This window comes from Balaenoptera borealis (assembly GCF_965194805.1).
Source record: "Balaenoptera borealis genome assembly, chromosome: 17".
Taxonomy (NCBI): domain Eukaryota; kingdom Metazoa; phylum Chordata; class Mammalia; order Artiodactyla; family Balaenopteridae; genus Balaenoptera; species Balaenoptera borealis.
The window spans coordinates 8,440,773-8,453,362 of NC_138876.1; the positions used below are offsets into that span (position 1 = coordinate 8,440,773).

The following is a 12,590-nucleotide window of genomic DNA, read 5'->3' on the forward strand; positions in this document are numbered from 1 at the left end:
CACAATAAGCATTCAATGTTCTTTTTCTTTTAAAACTGAGAAATTTCCAGTGGTGGGAGCACCAGACATCAGTCTCATTTAAGGTACATTTCTTTCCCTTCAACATATTTAAAGTCTCAACTTCTATTTCCTCTTTAAGCTCAATGTGCTGCACTGAAGGCTGGTGTATCTGGCAATACCTCATCCACTAGCTTGGGTGGGCAGTCATTCACAGCCTTGTCCCACACTGACTGCCATCCTGGAATTTTGCCACCCTCTTAAACCTTAGCCTTGGCAATGTCTCCTCCTCATCACCATTTTTTTCAGCTGAAGAATCATTCTCAGCTCATTGAAGCTTTTGAAGCCCATGGCACCATGGAACTGGTGGGACCATGTCTACTGAAAGGAAAATGCCCAATGTAAAAGTTGTGAGTTTTTTTTATTCAGGAATCTTGCTGAGGACTGTAGCCTGGGAGAGGGCCTCTTAGTAGTTCTGAAGATGTAGGGGAGAAACCAGCTTCTAAATGCTTTTTGGCTAGGGAATACATGTAGGCAGGCATACATCTTGGTAAAAGACTACTGCTAGTCACAAAGAACAGATACCTTGAGTTAATAATTTAGTTTTTTTCTATGTACGGGAAGATGCAAGAATCTGGGTTCATTAAAATTCTTCCTGAGATATACATCTAACTATCTTGTCTAAGGGGCCTGTTTTCCCAAAGCACAGAGTGCCTCATTCGGTTCTTCATCCTGAATTCCTCGCAGGGTGCATTGTGAGTCATTGACTGCAGTGGCTGACAACTTAATCCTTGTAGAACTGGGTGGTGAGCAACGCTCTTTGTTCTCCTTTGTTTGTGACCAGAAGCCTGACGCTCCTGAATCACTGCTCCTCCTCACTTTCGACTCTTCAGGTCTTGAGCGGTATGTGTTTTGCTGTATTATTTTCTGCCATAGAGGAATGTGATGCTGACATTTTAATTTCCATGGTGGCTCTCCTTTTGCTTTCAGGAAGGCTCAGCCTATTTTCTAACGCTTTAGACAGCTTCTTAAGTCACTCCCTTTTCTTCTCTGGTTCATTTTGACTGGTACTGTTTGCTGGATTTGAGTTTCTCTCTTTCCCCTTTTCCTTATGGAAAATACATACATTTAACATCTATGTCTCTAGGTTTTGTCCTTTTGGGTCTCTCAAGTTGGAAGAGATAAAAATCATGAAGCTCAGGGACTGGCAGAGCATCAGTTATTCAGTCCAATCTTGTCTGCTGCCATTTCCTCTGCGGTCACAGTCAAGGCATTCTGCCGCCCAATCAAGAAACCGAACACGGATGCTGTCTTGTTCTGCCCGGCTTCCCTTCAATGGGTTTCTTATCTGTGTGCCTTAACTTTAGGGTCATCATTTGATAAACTTCTCAGGCATGTTCCTCAGGGCATAAGTACTACCTGTACTTCTACCTCTGCATGAAGGTGGCTGCCTCACCTTGAAACTCACTGAAGTTACTTGGAGTATTCTGTGCTGATCTTCCTGGTCCAATCTTCTCACATCTGTCTAGATTTTCTGTAAGCATCCCACACAATGGCCCTTTCAAGGTGCTGGAGAGAAGACATTTTCCTTTACTCTTCTAGGTTCTTCTCGCTAGTCCAAGAATTAAGTCAACATGAGACAAATTAACAGGGGAAAATCAAAAGTTTAATAACATGTACACATGGGAGAGACCCACAAGAACTGAATAATGTGCCAAAATGGCCTAAATCCTCACTTTAAATACTATCTTCAGCTACAGACAAACAAGGATATTAGGGGTAGTGATTTGGGACTTCAAACGGGAGGAAAGCAATTGGCGTGGAGATGGAAAAGCAAATGTTTGGTAAACAAATGCTTGCTGGGCCAGGCAGAGACAATGAGACCCAGAGTGGACTCTGATCTCCAGGCCCTGCTGAGTCCCCCCACCCACCTCAGCCCATATTCTTTGCAGAGATCTCCAGTGATAGCTCTGTTCTGGAACAAGCCCAGTATCTAAATTCTCTTAGGCAGTTACGAGGAAGCTCAAAGTTTTTTGCTGAGTCTTTTGGGCCTTGATTGTTTTCAGCTCAAAATAACCCACACTGCCAGAGAGACATTTGGGGGTGGCAAATTTTGCTCCCCTATAAAGGGATGGTTCCCCCTCACTCTTACTATGAGCCCTCCATTTGTGGCTTTAAGATGGAACTTCTCAATAGTCTCCTGATACCCTTACATTTCATCTACCTATAAGGTCTCCTTAGTTTCCTCCCTAGAAAATATTTGGAAATATGCAAAAATTCTAGGATTAATAAGTGAGTTTGACAATGTCATAGGATACAAGATATAAAAAATCAATTTTATTTATTTTCTAGTAATTAAACATCTGAAAACAAAATGGAGAAAACAGTTCCATTTACAATATCAAGAAGAATAAAATACTTAGAAATAAATTTAACAAGTGCAAAATCTGAACACTGGAAACTACAAAATTTTGCTGAAAAAAAAAATACAGAAATCCTAAACAAATGGAGAAACACAGCATGCTCTTGGATCAAAAGACTCAATAGTGTTAGAATGGTAACTGACCTGTAGATTCTGTGCAATTCCTGTCAAAAGTCCAGCAGGTTTTTAAAAGAAGGTAACAAATCTGATCCTAAAACTTTTATAGAAATGCAAAAAAACCAAAATTGGCAAAAACAGGTAAGAAAGAACATAATTAAAGGAATTACACCACCCAAATGATTCCAAACCTTACTCTTAAGCTACAGTAATCAAGATAGTGTGACATTTGCATAAGGACATATAGATCAATGGGAAGAGGATAAAGAGTGTGGAAATAAACCTACATAATTATGGTCAACTGATTTTTGACAAAGGGACCTAGGTAATTCAAAGGGAAAATAATATTTTTAACAAAAGGCACTGGAGCAATTGGATATCTATTTGCAAATTAAAAGGATGTATCACTTCACACCTATTAAAATGGTTAACATCCAAAACATTGGCAAACACCAAATAAACACTGGCAAGGAAGGATGTGGAACAACAAGAACTCTCCTTCATTCAATTGACCGTATTTTTTTAGGTCGATTTCTAGATTCCCTATTCTGTACTATCAATCTACATCTCTATCTTTATGCTACTTCTACACTGCCTTGGCTACTATAGCTTAATAAGCCACCAAATCAGAAATTATATGTCCCTCAACTTTAGTTCTTCCTTTTCAAAATTGTTCAGGGTATTCTAGGTCCTTTACATTTCCATGTAAAATTTAGAATCAGTTCACTAATTTCTATTTCAAAAAGTCTGCTGGGATTTTACTTAGGATTGCATTCTATCTATCAATCCATTTTGGGAGAACTGACAAATGTTAACAGTACTGTGTCTTCCAATCCATGTTCTTAGTGTATCTTTCTATTCATTTATCTCATCTTTATTCCAGGCATTGTTTTGTAGTTTTCTGTGTACAGGTTCTGCATGTTTTCAGATTTACTGTTAAGTATTCTTTTTTTTATGCTATTGAAAATGGCATTTAAAAAATTCTAACTTCCAATATCTCCTTGCTAATGTATAGAAACATTAGTTCTAGTGGCATTTTGATAGGCTCCTTAGACTTTTCCAGGTACACAGCACATCACCTGCAAATGTTTCTTCTTCCTTTCCAAGTGCTATGCCTTTTATTTTTCCTCCTTTATTGCCCAGTGCCATATTGCACTAGCAGGACCTCCAGATTAATGTTGGATAATAATGGTGATAGTGGATATTCTGGACTTGTTCCTTATTTTAGAGAAAAGTATTCATTTACCATTATGAGGTTTAAATTTCTTGATAGATGCCCTATATTGTTATACAAATTCTTTTCTATTCCTTTTCTGGTAGTTTTTAATCATGAATGGATGCTGAAATTTATGAAAACCTTTATCTTAATTTAGTGAGATTAACATAATTTCATTATTTTATTGACATTAAACCAACTTTGTATTGGTTTCCTTGTATTGGTATTCCTGTGGAATACCCAACTTGATCTTGATGTATTATCCTTACTGTATATGACTGGGTTCACATTGCTAACAGTTTGTGGGGATTGTGTCTATGTTCAAAAGGGATACGTATTAGTCTGTAATTTCCTTTCCTTGCAGTGTTTTTTTCTGGTTCTGGCATGAGGTCAAAGTTGGTCTTGAAACAAGTGTTCTTTTCTTCTTTATATTCTGTCAGTGCTTGTGTAAAATCAAGTTTTCTTCCTTAAATGTTTGATAGAAGTCACATTTAGGCCTGGAGTTGTTTCTTTTTTTAAAGAAGCGATTGGGTCTTTTTTTTTTTTTTTTAATTTGTTTATTTCTGGCTGCGTTGGGTCTTCGTTGCTGTGCACGGGCTTTCTCTAGTTGCAGCGAGCAGGGACTACTCTTCATTGCAGTGCGCGGGCTTCTCATTGCGGTGGCTTCTCTTGTTGCAGAGCACTGGCTCTAGGCGTGCGGGCTTCAGTAGTTGTGGCACGCGGGCTCAGTAGTTGTGGCTTGTGGGCTATAGAGAGCACAAGACCTGGAGTTCTGAGGGAACATTTTCAATTTCAAATTCAATTTATTTAATTTCTTTTTTTAAAATTAATTAATTAATTTATTTATTTATTTATATTTTTGGCTGTGTTGGGTCTTCGTTTCTGTGCGAGGGCTTTCTCTAGTTGTGGCAAGTGGGGGCCACTCTTCATCGCGGTGAGCGGGCCTCTCACTATCGAGGCCTCTCTTGTTGCGGAGCACAGGCTCCAGACGCGCAGGCTCAGTAGTTGTGGCTCACGGGCCTAGTTGCTCCGCGGCATGTGGGACCTTCCCAGACCAGGCCTCGAACCCGGGTCACCTGCATTAGCAGGCAGATTCTCAACCACTGCACCACCAGGGAAGCCCCTCAATTTATTTAATTTCTTGAGTCAGTTTTGCTAACTTGTATCTTTTGAGGAATTTCTCTGTTTCATGTAAGCTGTTAAACTTATTGGCACTGGTTTTTCATAATACCCTTTTTTAATAAATTGTATGTTGGATGTTTTAATGTTCCCTCTTCCATTCTAATTTCCGATCAGTCTATGTAAGAGTTAACCAATTTTATTGTTCTCTGCAAAGAATCAGCTTTTTCATTTATATTGATGCTTCCCTACTATTTGTCCATTTAGTATTTCATTGATTTCAGCACATTTCTTTCCTTTTCCATTTATTTTTGTTTTAATTTGTTCGTTTTTCTAGTTTTTTTAAAAATCTTAAACCAGTGATTTTGTGCCTTTTATATTTAAAATGTCTATTTTTTTAATTGAGGTATAATTGACATTAGTTTCAGGTGTACAGTAAGATTCAATATTTGTATATATTGCTAAATGACCACAAGTCTAGTTAAAATCTGTACCTTGCTTTTTATTATAAGCATTTAAAACTGTAAATTTCCCTCTAATATTGAGCTGCATCCCACAAATTTTAACATGATGTATTTTCATTTTCATTCAATTAAAAATATTTTCTAATTTTACTTGTAACTTTTTTGAGTCATGGATTGTTTTACAAGTATGTGATAATTTCCAAACACTTTGGGTTTTTTTCAGATATCTAATACTGATTTCCAGTTTAATTTCATTATTGTTGGAGAACATGTTATGCATTTCAATTTTAAATGAGGTGAGACCTGTTCTATAGCCTAGTATGTAGTCCATCTTTTTGAGTGTTCCATGTGTATTAAAAAGGAAATTTGTATTCTCATGTTGTTGGGTGGAACATTCTATCAATGTCAATTAGGTCAAGTTGAGTGTTCATCTTTGTTCAAGTCTTCTATCCTGATTTTCTGTCTACTTGTTCTATCAATTAGTGTTAAAGGAGGGCTAAAATCTTCAACTATAATTGCAGATTTTTCTATTTTCTATTCAGTGATATTAGTGTTTGCTTCATGTATTTTGATACTCTGTTAAGAAGCCTATAAATACGTTTTAAAAGTGCAATTTACTTTTTTGTGTGTATGTGGATAAAAGTACAAGAGGATGACAAAGGCCTGTAAGTATAAAAGAAGATAACATTCTATTAGGAAGCAAACTGGAAAGGCAAAAAACAGAATATAAAATTTGTAAAATTTTCAAATGTTAAAGAAGAGCTTGCTCATGTATTTTTAAAATAGATGTTGGTAAGTAGCAAAATTGTACTGATTCTATTGCATACATTTTAAAATGATAACAGGTTGATTTTAATAGGCCAATATTTACAAATCAGAAATCACACTCTTTGCAACTGTTTAAATTTATGATGAACAATTTCAAATGGCAGAATCAAAGCCCCACTGCCCATAGCACTGTTCTCAACTGTGTGTATTTACCTTGGCTTTTTCCTCCCCTTCCCTACTTTTCCCTCTTCCTCACTCCAACTTCCTTAGATGACCCCTTAAATAAACGAAATACACTTAAGTCTTGTCTCCAGATCTCCAGGTACCAGAAATGAATTACAATTTTTCAAAATTCCCACAGAGAGGTCACAGCCAAAAAACATTCAAAGACCACCACTTTAATTAACATATATATTCTATGTCCCCCAAACCGCTCATGCCTGTTCCACTACAGGAAATATATTATTCACTGACGTGGTTCCTGCACGTCAGTACAATGCAGGATACTATAAGAGGCCTTCAACAATGGACTGCTTCTCTTAGGAAGAGAAATTGAAACCTGAAGGATTGTCTGCATTTATAGAGACACAACAAACAAAGGAGAACTTTCCAGAAGAGGAAAATAATATGAAGGCAAGAGATGGAAACAAGCATAGTCTATCTAAACAGTGAGGCTATATTTAAATGGATTTGAGAATTGGTTAGGTAAAATACAAAAGATCCAGATTACACAGACCTGACTTGGTTTGAAATAGGGAGTCACTAATGATATCAGAAAACAGAAATGACAAGAATAGGTGAAACACACCTGCTAGGAAAAGAACATGAGTTTGAAGAGCACAGGGTTTGCGTCTTGAACCTGCCACTAACCTATGACAAGTCAAGTCTCTAAATGTTTCTAAACCTCAGCTTCCCCATCTTAAAAATGATCCTGTCTTACCTCTCCACAAAAGAACTAAATTAGATGCTACAGGTAACAGGTACAATACCTGGCACAGAGGAGTCACTCAGTGTTAATCCCCTAGCTTGACAGTGACCATTCTGATGAATCAGAATGAAGACAAAATTAAAATTTCAGAAGCCCACAGTAATACCTCCATGACATGATTTTATAAAAAACACTGTACTACTGGTGGGATTGAGAAGGAGGAAGATGACACCATCCATTTTGAGGAACCAGCACATCTAGTGAAGAAATGGATAAGGGGGAGGGACTGCAAGTTTCAAGCCGGGGCTCTTAGGGTGGTGATATTACAGCAGAGAGAGTGAAGCTGGCAGGAGACCCAGTTGGCTGGAGGGGAAATGGGCTCCTTCATTTTGAACATACAGAATATGAACACCTGAGAGGACATAAGTCAGTGGAAATAAGGTGAGTGTTAGGAAAAAGGATTTTACCTGAAATTATGAGAATAATCAATTTCCTTTAAGGAAAGCGTGTACTACTCTTAAGTTTGAAAATAATAAGTCAGTAGAAACACACAGGAGTATGAAGAAGTACAAATTATACTTATCAGTACCATACTAAGAAGGATCCTTCCCCACCAATGTCAGTCTATTCTGTCTGGGTAGCAATGAACAGTTATCTTTTCAAGAAACACCCTCTCTAGTTTATTGCTCATATTTAAATATATATACTCACATTTTTAAAGTAAGACTAAGTGGAAAGAAAACTCATCTGAAACCTCACACAATAGACTTACTTCTCAAAAATGAATTCACTTTCCTAAATAAGGAATGACTCGGCCTGCTAGTTGCTAAAAGGCTTCAACCAATTGTTGATATACTCTATATTAAGTGGGTATGTGCGTACAAGTAATTTGATACAGATTTACTTTAAAAATGTAAAGTAAAAATTCAGACTCCCAATTCATATGCATAAAAGCAGAGCAAAAATTCAATATTCTAATTATTAGTTGAACTTCTAGTTTGCTGGCTGCTAACAAATAAAGTGATCTAATTTTAAGATACTCCAAGAAAAAATGCACATTAACTTAACCGTGGTCATCAGGGATTAAGAATATGAGTGTCACTGGGTACAAAGGGTCCTCTGTGCATGTGACAAGAATCTAGGCAACACCGCTATTCACAGCCTAAGGATGCTACTTGCTCCATTCTGAAAAAAAAGATAGAAATTCAATGTCTAGAATTTAACCATAATAGGGAAAAGATCAGAGCCATTATTTTAAAACACAAATGAAAGACAAAGTATCAATCTTGAAATACAGACATTAGCAAATTTACTCCACACATGAAATATAGGCACTATTATTTTTACTTTAATATGCAAATTTAATAACTACCTCATATCCCTCTACTAAAGCTTTTCATTTCTCAGTAAGATTTTTGACAAAGTTAATGTATCATAAGTAAATACACAGGGCTGCATTTTATGTCTGTGATCTTTGGCACATTTGTCAAGTTGGAGAATGTCAAAAGGCAATAAAAATGTCTAATGACTGTTTTGCACATTCTTTTAATCATCTTTACATCAAAATATAAGGCTGCAAAAAGGCAAGCTGAAATTTTATGATATGTGGAATTGTTTTAATAAAGAGTTTTACATACAGTACCTTACATATAGAACAGTGTGTTTGCAAATTTAAATAATATCTGAATGTACAGTGGCATGTATTCTTATCAAAGATAAATTCAAGTTTACTGTCCATCAGTTCTAAAATGCATTTATACAGATTGCTAGAACTGATCAACAGAACGAGGCATAAAATATTCAAGTGTTATATGTCATCAAATAGCCTCCTAACAGTCTTTTTTCCTCTTTTTAAAAAAGTTTCAAAACCTGTACATACATTTTTAATTTTTAAAAACAGTCTGTTAAAAGGTAACATTTCATGTTAACCACCAATTCTTATAGTCTATAGTAATAAAACTAGATATGTGTAGATATAAATATGTGTAGATTATGTACATATGTACGTTGAGTGTTTGTTTCAAACAAGCACACACACTTAACGCATACCTGCACGCAGAGCACTGGGGGCAGCACACAACTCACAAGAGCACTGGCAGACGGGAGGACCTGGGCTCGAAATCCAGCAAGAGCTGACACAGCAACTGAGTTGCCTTTGGTTTCAGAAATCTGTCCATTTGTGATCAAAGCTAAGAGTTTTGAGTGCGTATGTATTTTTTAAAAATAAAATTCATCTTCAGAAATGAAGCTTTTCCAGTATTCCACTACCAGCAGTTAAAAAATCCACAGCCACAAATTATTTTGATATTTTTGTCACTCCTCATCCCAGCTGAGGTTATTTACAACTTCTTTTTTTCTGAAGGCAAATCCAAGCATACTCAGGATCAAACTGTACATTGAAACCTGAATACTGAAATTTGACTATATATATTCTCTATATAGTATATGTGATATATGCGTTTCTCATGGGCTGATGGCATTATGTAAGACTTGGGTGAGAGAACTCCCACAGGATTTAAATTTCTCTTTCCAGCCGTATCATCATCATTTGGCACACTGACCCTTCTGCGAGCCATTCTGTTTTTTACAGTGAGCTTAATGCCAGCAATAAACTCCAATTATTTTGTTGTTTGTTTTTAAAATATGTTCATAATGAAGTAAGAATTCCACAAATGTTTTCCTCAGAAGTGAGACTTCTACTGTCAGTTTTCTGATTAAGGACATTCATCACCTAAGAAACAGCTCATGATCCTATAAAAGTTTCAATACTCTAAACTTCGGTGCAGCTAGATCAACTGCAGAGAAGACAGTTCTTACAACAAGCTTATAGAACTCTCCAGAATTTAAATTTCCTCTACAATTTTGGTTTGGGCCAAATGTTGGTTTATAAACATAGATCTTTCTACTAAAAACTATGTAATACACCATATTTCTTTCTACAGGTATCTCGAGCTTCACGTTAGCAACTTTTCAAAAATCCTGCCAATCTGATTCCCTTAGCACAGATTATATTCTACCTCCACTGATGCTTGGAATATGACACGTTATCATTTGTATCTAGCTCATAAATTTTTTTAATATTAGCTTCCTTGATAAAGTTGTTCTTCATTTTCCTTTCCAAGGTGCCATCCTATTGATGTCACAAATCAGTAAATGACCAAACATCACTAAGTTTTTTAACCATCCACTTAGCAGCCGTGTGGATAATAAAAATTAGTCGACTGAACAGAGCCACATTCTTTGCATTAGGTGTTCACTGCTGTCATACAGAGCAGAGAGTTGCTATTTGTTGTACTTTGCCCATGTCAATTAGGAGCTGCTTGATGTGGCGTTTAAGTTGGGGCAGCCTCGCGAGAGGATCAGGTGGCTCCAACTCCCCTGTGAAATCAAGCCAGCTTTCCAGAACTAAAAGAGAGAAGAGAAGAACAAACACATTTAAACGGCAACTGAAAACACAGTCAAAACATGGTATAATTAGAAGGCTGAAAAAGTGAGGGAGAAAGAGTTCACTTCCCTTTCGCTAGAAAGCCAATGTACAGAAGTCACTTCTGAGCAGTCAAGCATCCTCTACACCTCACCCCACAAGAGTTCTAGCCCCTCTTAGTAACCTTTATCTGTTGTTTTATCTGTCGTCATTTTAGGTAATTTTTCCTTTTAAAGATATAAAGTAACTGCATTTTGAGTGTCTCCTTTTACTCTCTTCTGGAACAGGAGACAATATTCCCTGTTCCTGCTCAAGCTTTCTATTAATTTAGGCTTAAATCATCTCCATTTTAAATGAAACTTAGCTACTCTAACCATTTTTGTAAATCTAGAAGTTCTTTTTAACAAAGGAAAGGAGGTAGCAATTTCTTAGTGTCCTTTCATTCCCACTATTTTATCAGTACTTTAAAAAAAAAAAAGAAGCATATTAGAAGTTCAGGCAGAATGCAATTAATTACATTCTATACTTTTTATTAATAATAATAGGAGATAGCATCAAGTTGCATTTTCTTCTTCTTCAAAAATCTACTTAAGGGCTTCCCTGGTGGCACAGTGGTTAAGAATCTGCCTGCCAATGCAGGAGACACGGGTTCGAGCCCTGGTCCAGGAAGATCCCACATGCCGCGGAGCAACTAAGCCCATGCACCACAATTACTGAGCCTGCGAGCCACAACTACTGAAGCGCGCCTAGAGCCCATGCTCTGCAACAAGAGAAGCCACCTCAATGAGAAGCCTGCACACCACAACAAAGAGCAGCCCCCGCTCCCCTCAAATAGAGAAAGCCCGCGCACAGCAAGGAAGACCCAACGCAGCCAAAAATAAATAAATAAAATAAATAAATTTATATATAAAAAAAATCTACTTAAAACTAACTAAACTAACTCTACAACTGGCTTATTACCAAATGGAAGATGCTTCTGAAATGGGTTTCCATTTCTTCTTTTCACAGGGAAAAACAAAGCAGTAGGAACTCTAGCTTACTGGGGGATGAAAGTAGTACATACTTTTGCAAATAAAAAAAGGGGGGGGCAGGAGATACAATCTATAAGGTTAAAAAAAATGGAGTCAAAAAGCATAGGAAAACACTAGATTAGGAATCGAGTAATCTAAATTACTCTATTTTCTCAACTATAAAATGGGGATAATATTTTTCCTGTCCACTCCTTAGGGCTCCAGTGCAATAAAATTTTTAAATATAAAAGAAAAACATTTGAAAATGTGTATGCAAACTTAAGGTTTATCTGCTTAACCTTGCAAGAGTTCTTTGTTGTTAATTTCACTTAACAAACACTGTCCAAAGTGAAAACAAAATGTTTTCCCCCATATTTCAAATATGCTTAAAGTCCTTATGCTGACTTCCAAAAAAAAAACACAGTTCAATGAAAATATTCATTGAATAATATTATTTATTGAATAATATTATTTATTGAAAAATATTATTTATTGAATAGTATTATTCAATGAATAATAATAATATTATTATTCATTGAATAATAAATATTCCATATGGTATATACTGTGCCTGGCAAGTGGGCAATATTTAATAAATATCCATCTTAAAAAAAAAAAAAAATCCCTAAAATATCCAGTCATACTGTCTTGAGACTAAAAGACCCTAAACGCCAGATGTGTTAAATACAATGTAAAGGGAGCAGCAAAGCTCCATGAGCATGGACAGCATCTGTAGTTTCTGTCCCATAATTTCAAAAGCTTCAAATAACTTCAATTAAATTATTCAAAAGTGCAATAAACACACTTTACAGACTACAGCAATTGTATTTCAGTTCTTTCTTAAATTACCATCAACTTCTTTTTCTATCAGGTCCATCCTGCTGGTGACTTCATTCTGCACATTCTCTATGTGTGTAAGGAGATTGAGTTGCCACTGAAGATGTGAGTCTCCCGGGTCTTCAGTGCCCTTTTTATCATTATAAACAAATACTGTATTCCTTTCAGCTGAATTCTTCTCCAAAGAGCCAACAGAAAAAACAAAGAATTGGATGAAATGTAATGTCATAAAGGGAAAGACGCATTAAAAACCTCATTACCCACAATGATCGGTAAAATCAAACCTGA

The 12,590-nt window shown here is 36.4% G+C and overlaps 1 protein-coding gene across 17 annotated transcripts in view; it reads right to left on the minus strand.

Moving 5' to 3' along the window:
- Nucleotides 1–8,935: 8,935 nt before the first annotated feature.
- PHF20L1 (PHD finger protein 20 like 1) overlaps nt 8,936–12,590 on the minus strand; it is a gene marked incomplete at its 3' end in the record, with an annotated part of 77,034 nt that continues 73,379 nt past the window's right edge. For 11 of the 17 annotated variants that reach the window (XM_082363756.1, XM_082363759.1, XM_082363754.1 and 8 more), the window contains 2 exons: nt 12,315–12,480; nt 8,936–10,436 (listed from right to left, as the gene is read on the minus strand). In XM_082363756.1, coding sequence (XP_082219882.1) covers nt 10,294–10,436; nt 12,315–12,480 — 309 coding nt within the window. The remainder of the gene's footprint in view (nt 10,437–12,314; nt 12,481–12,590) is intronic. The other 6 variants (XM_082363755.1, XM_082363750.1, XM_082363766.1 and 3 more) reach the window with 1 other exon arrangement.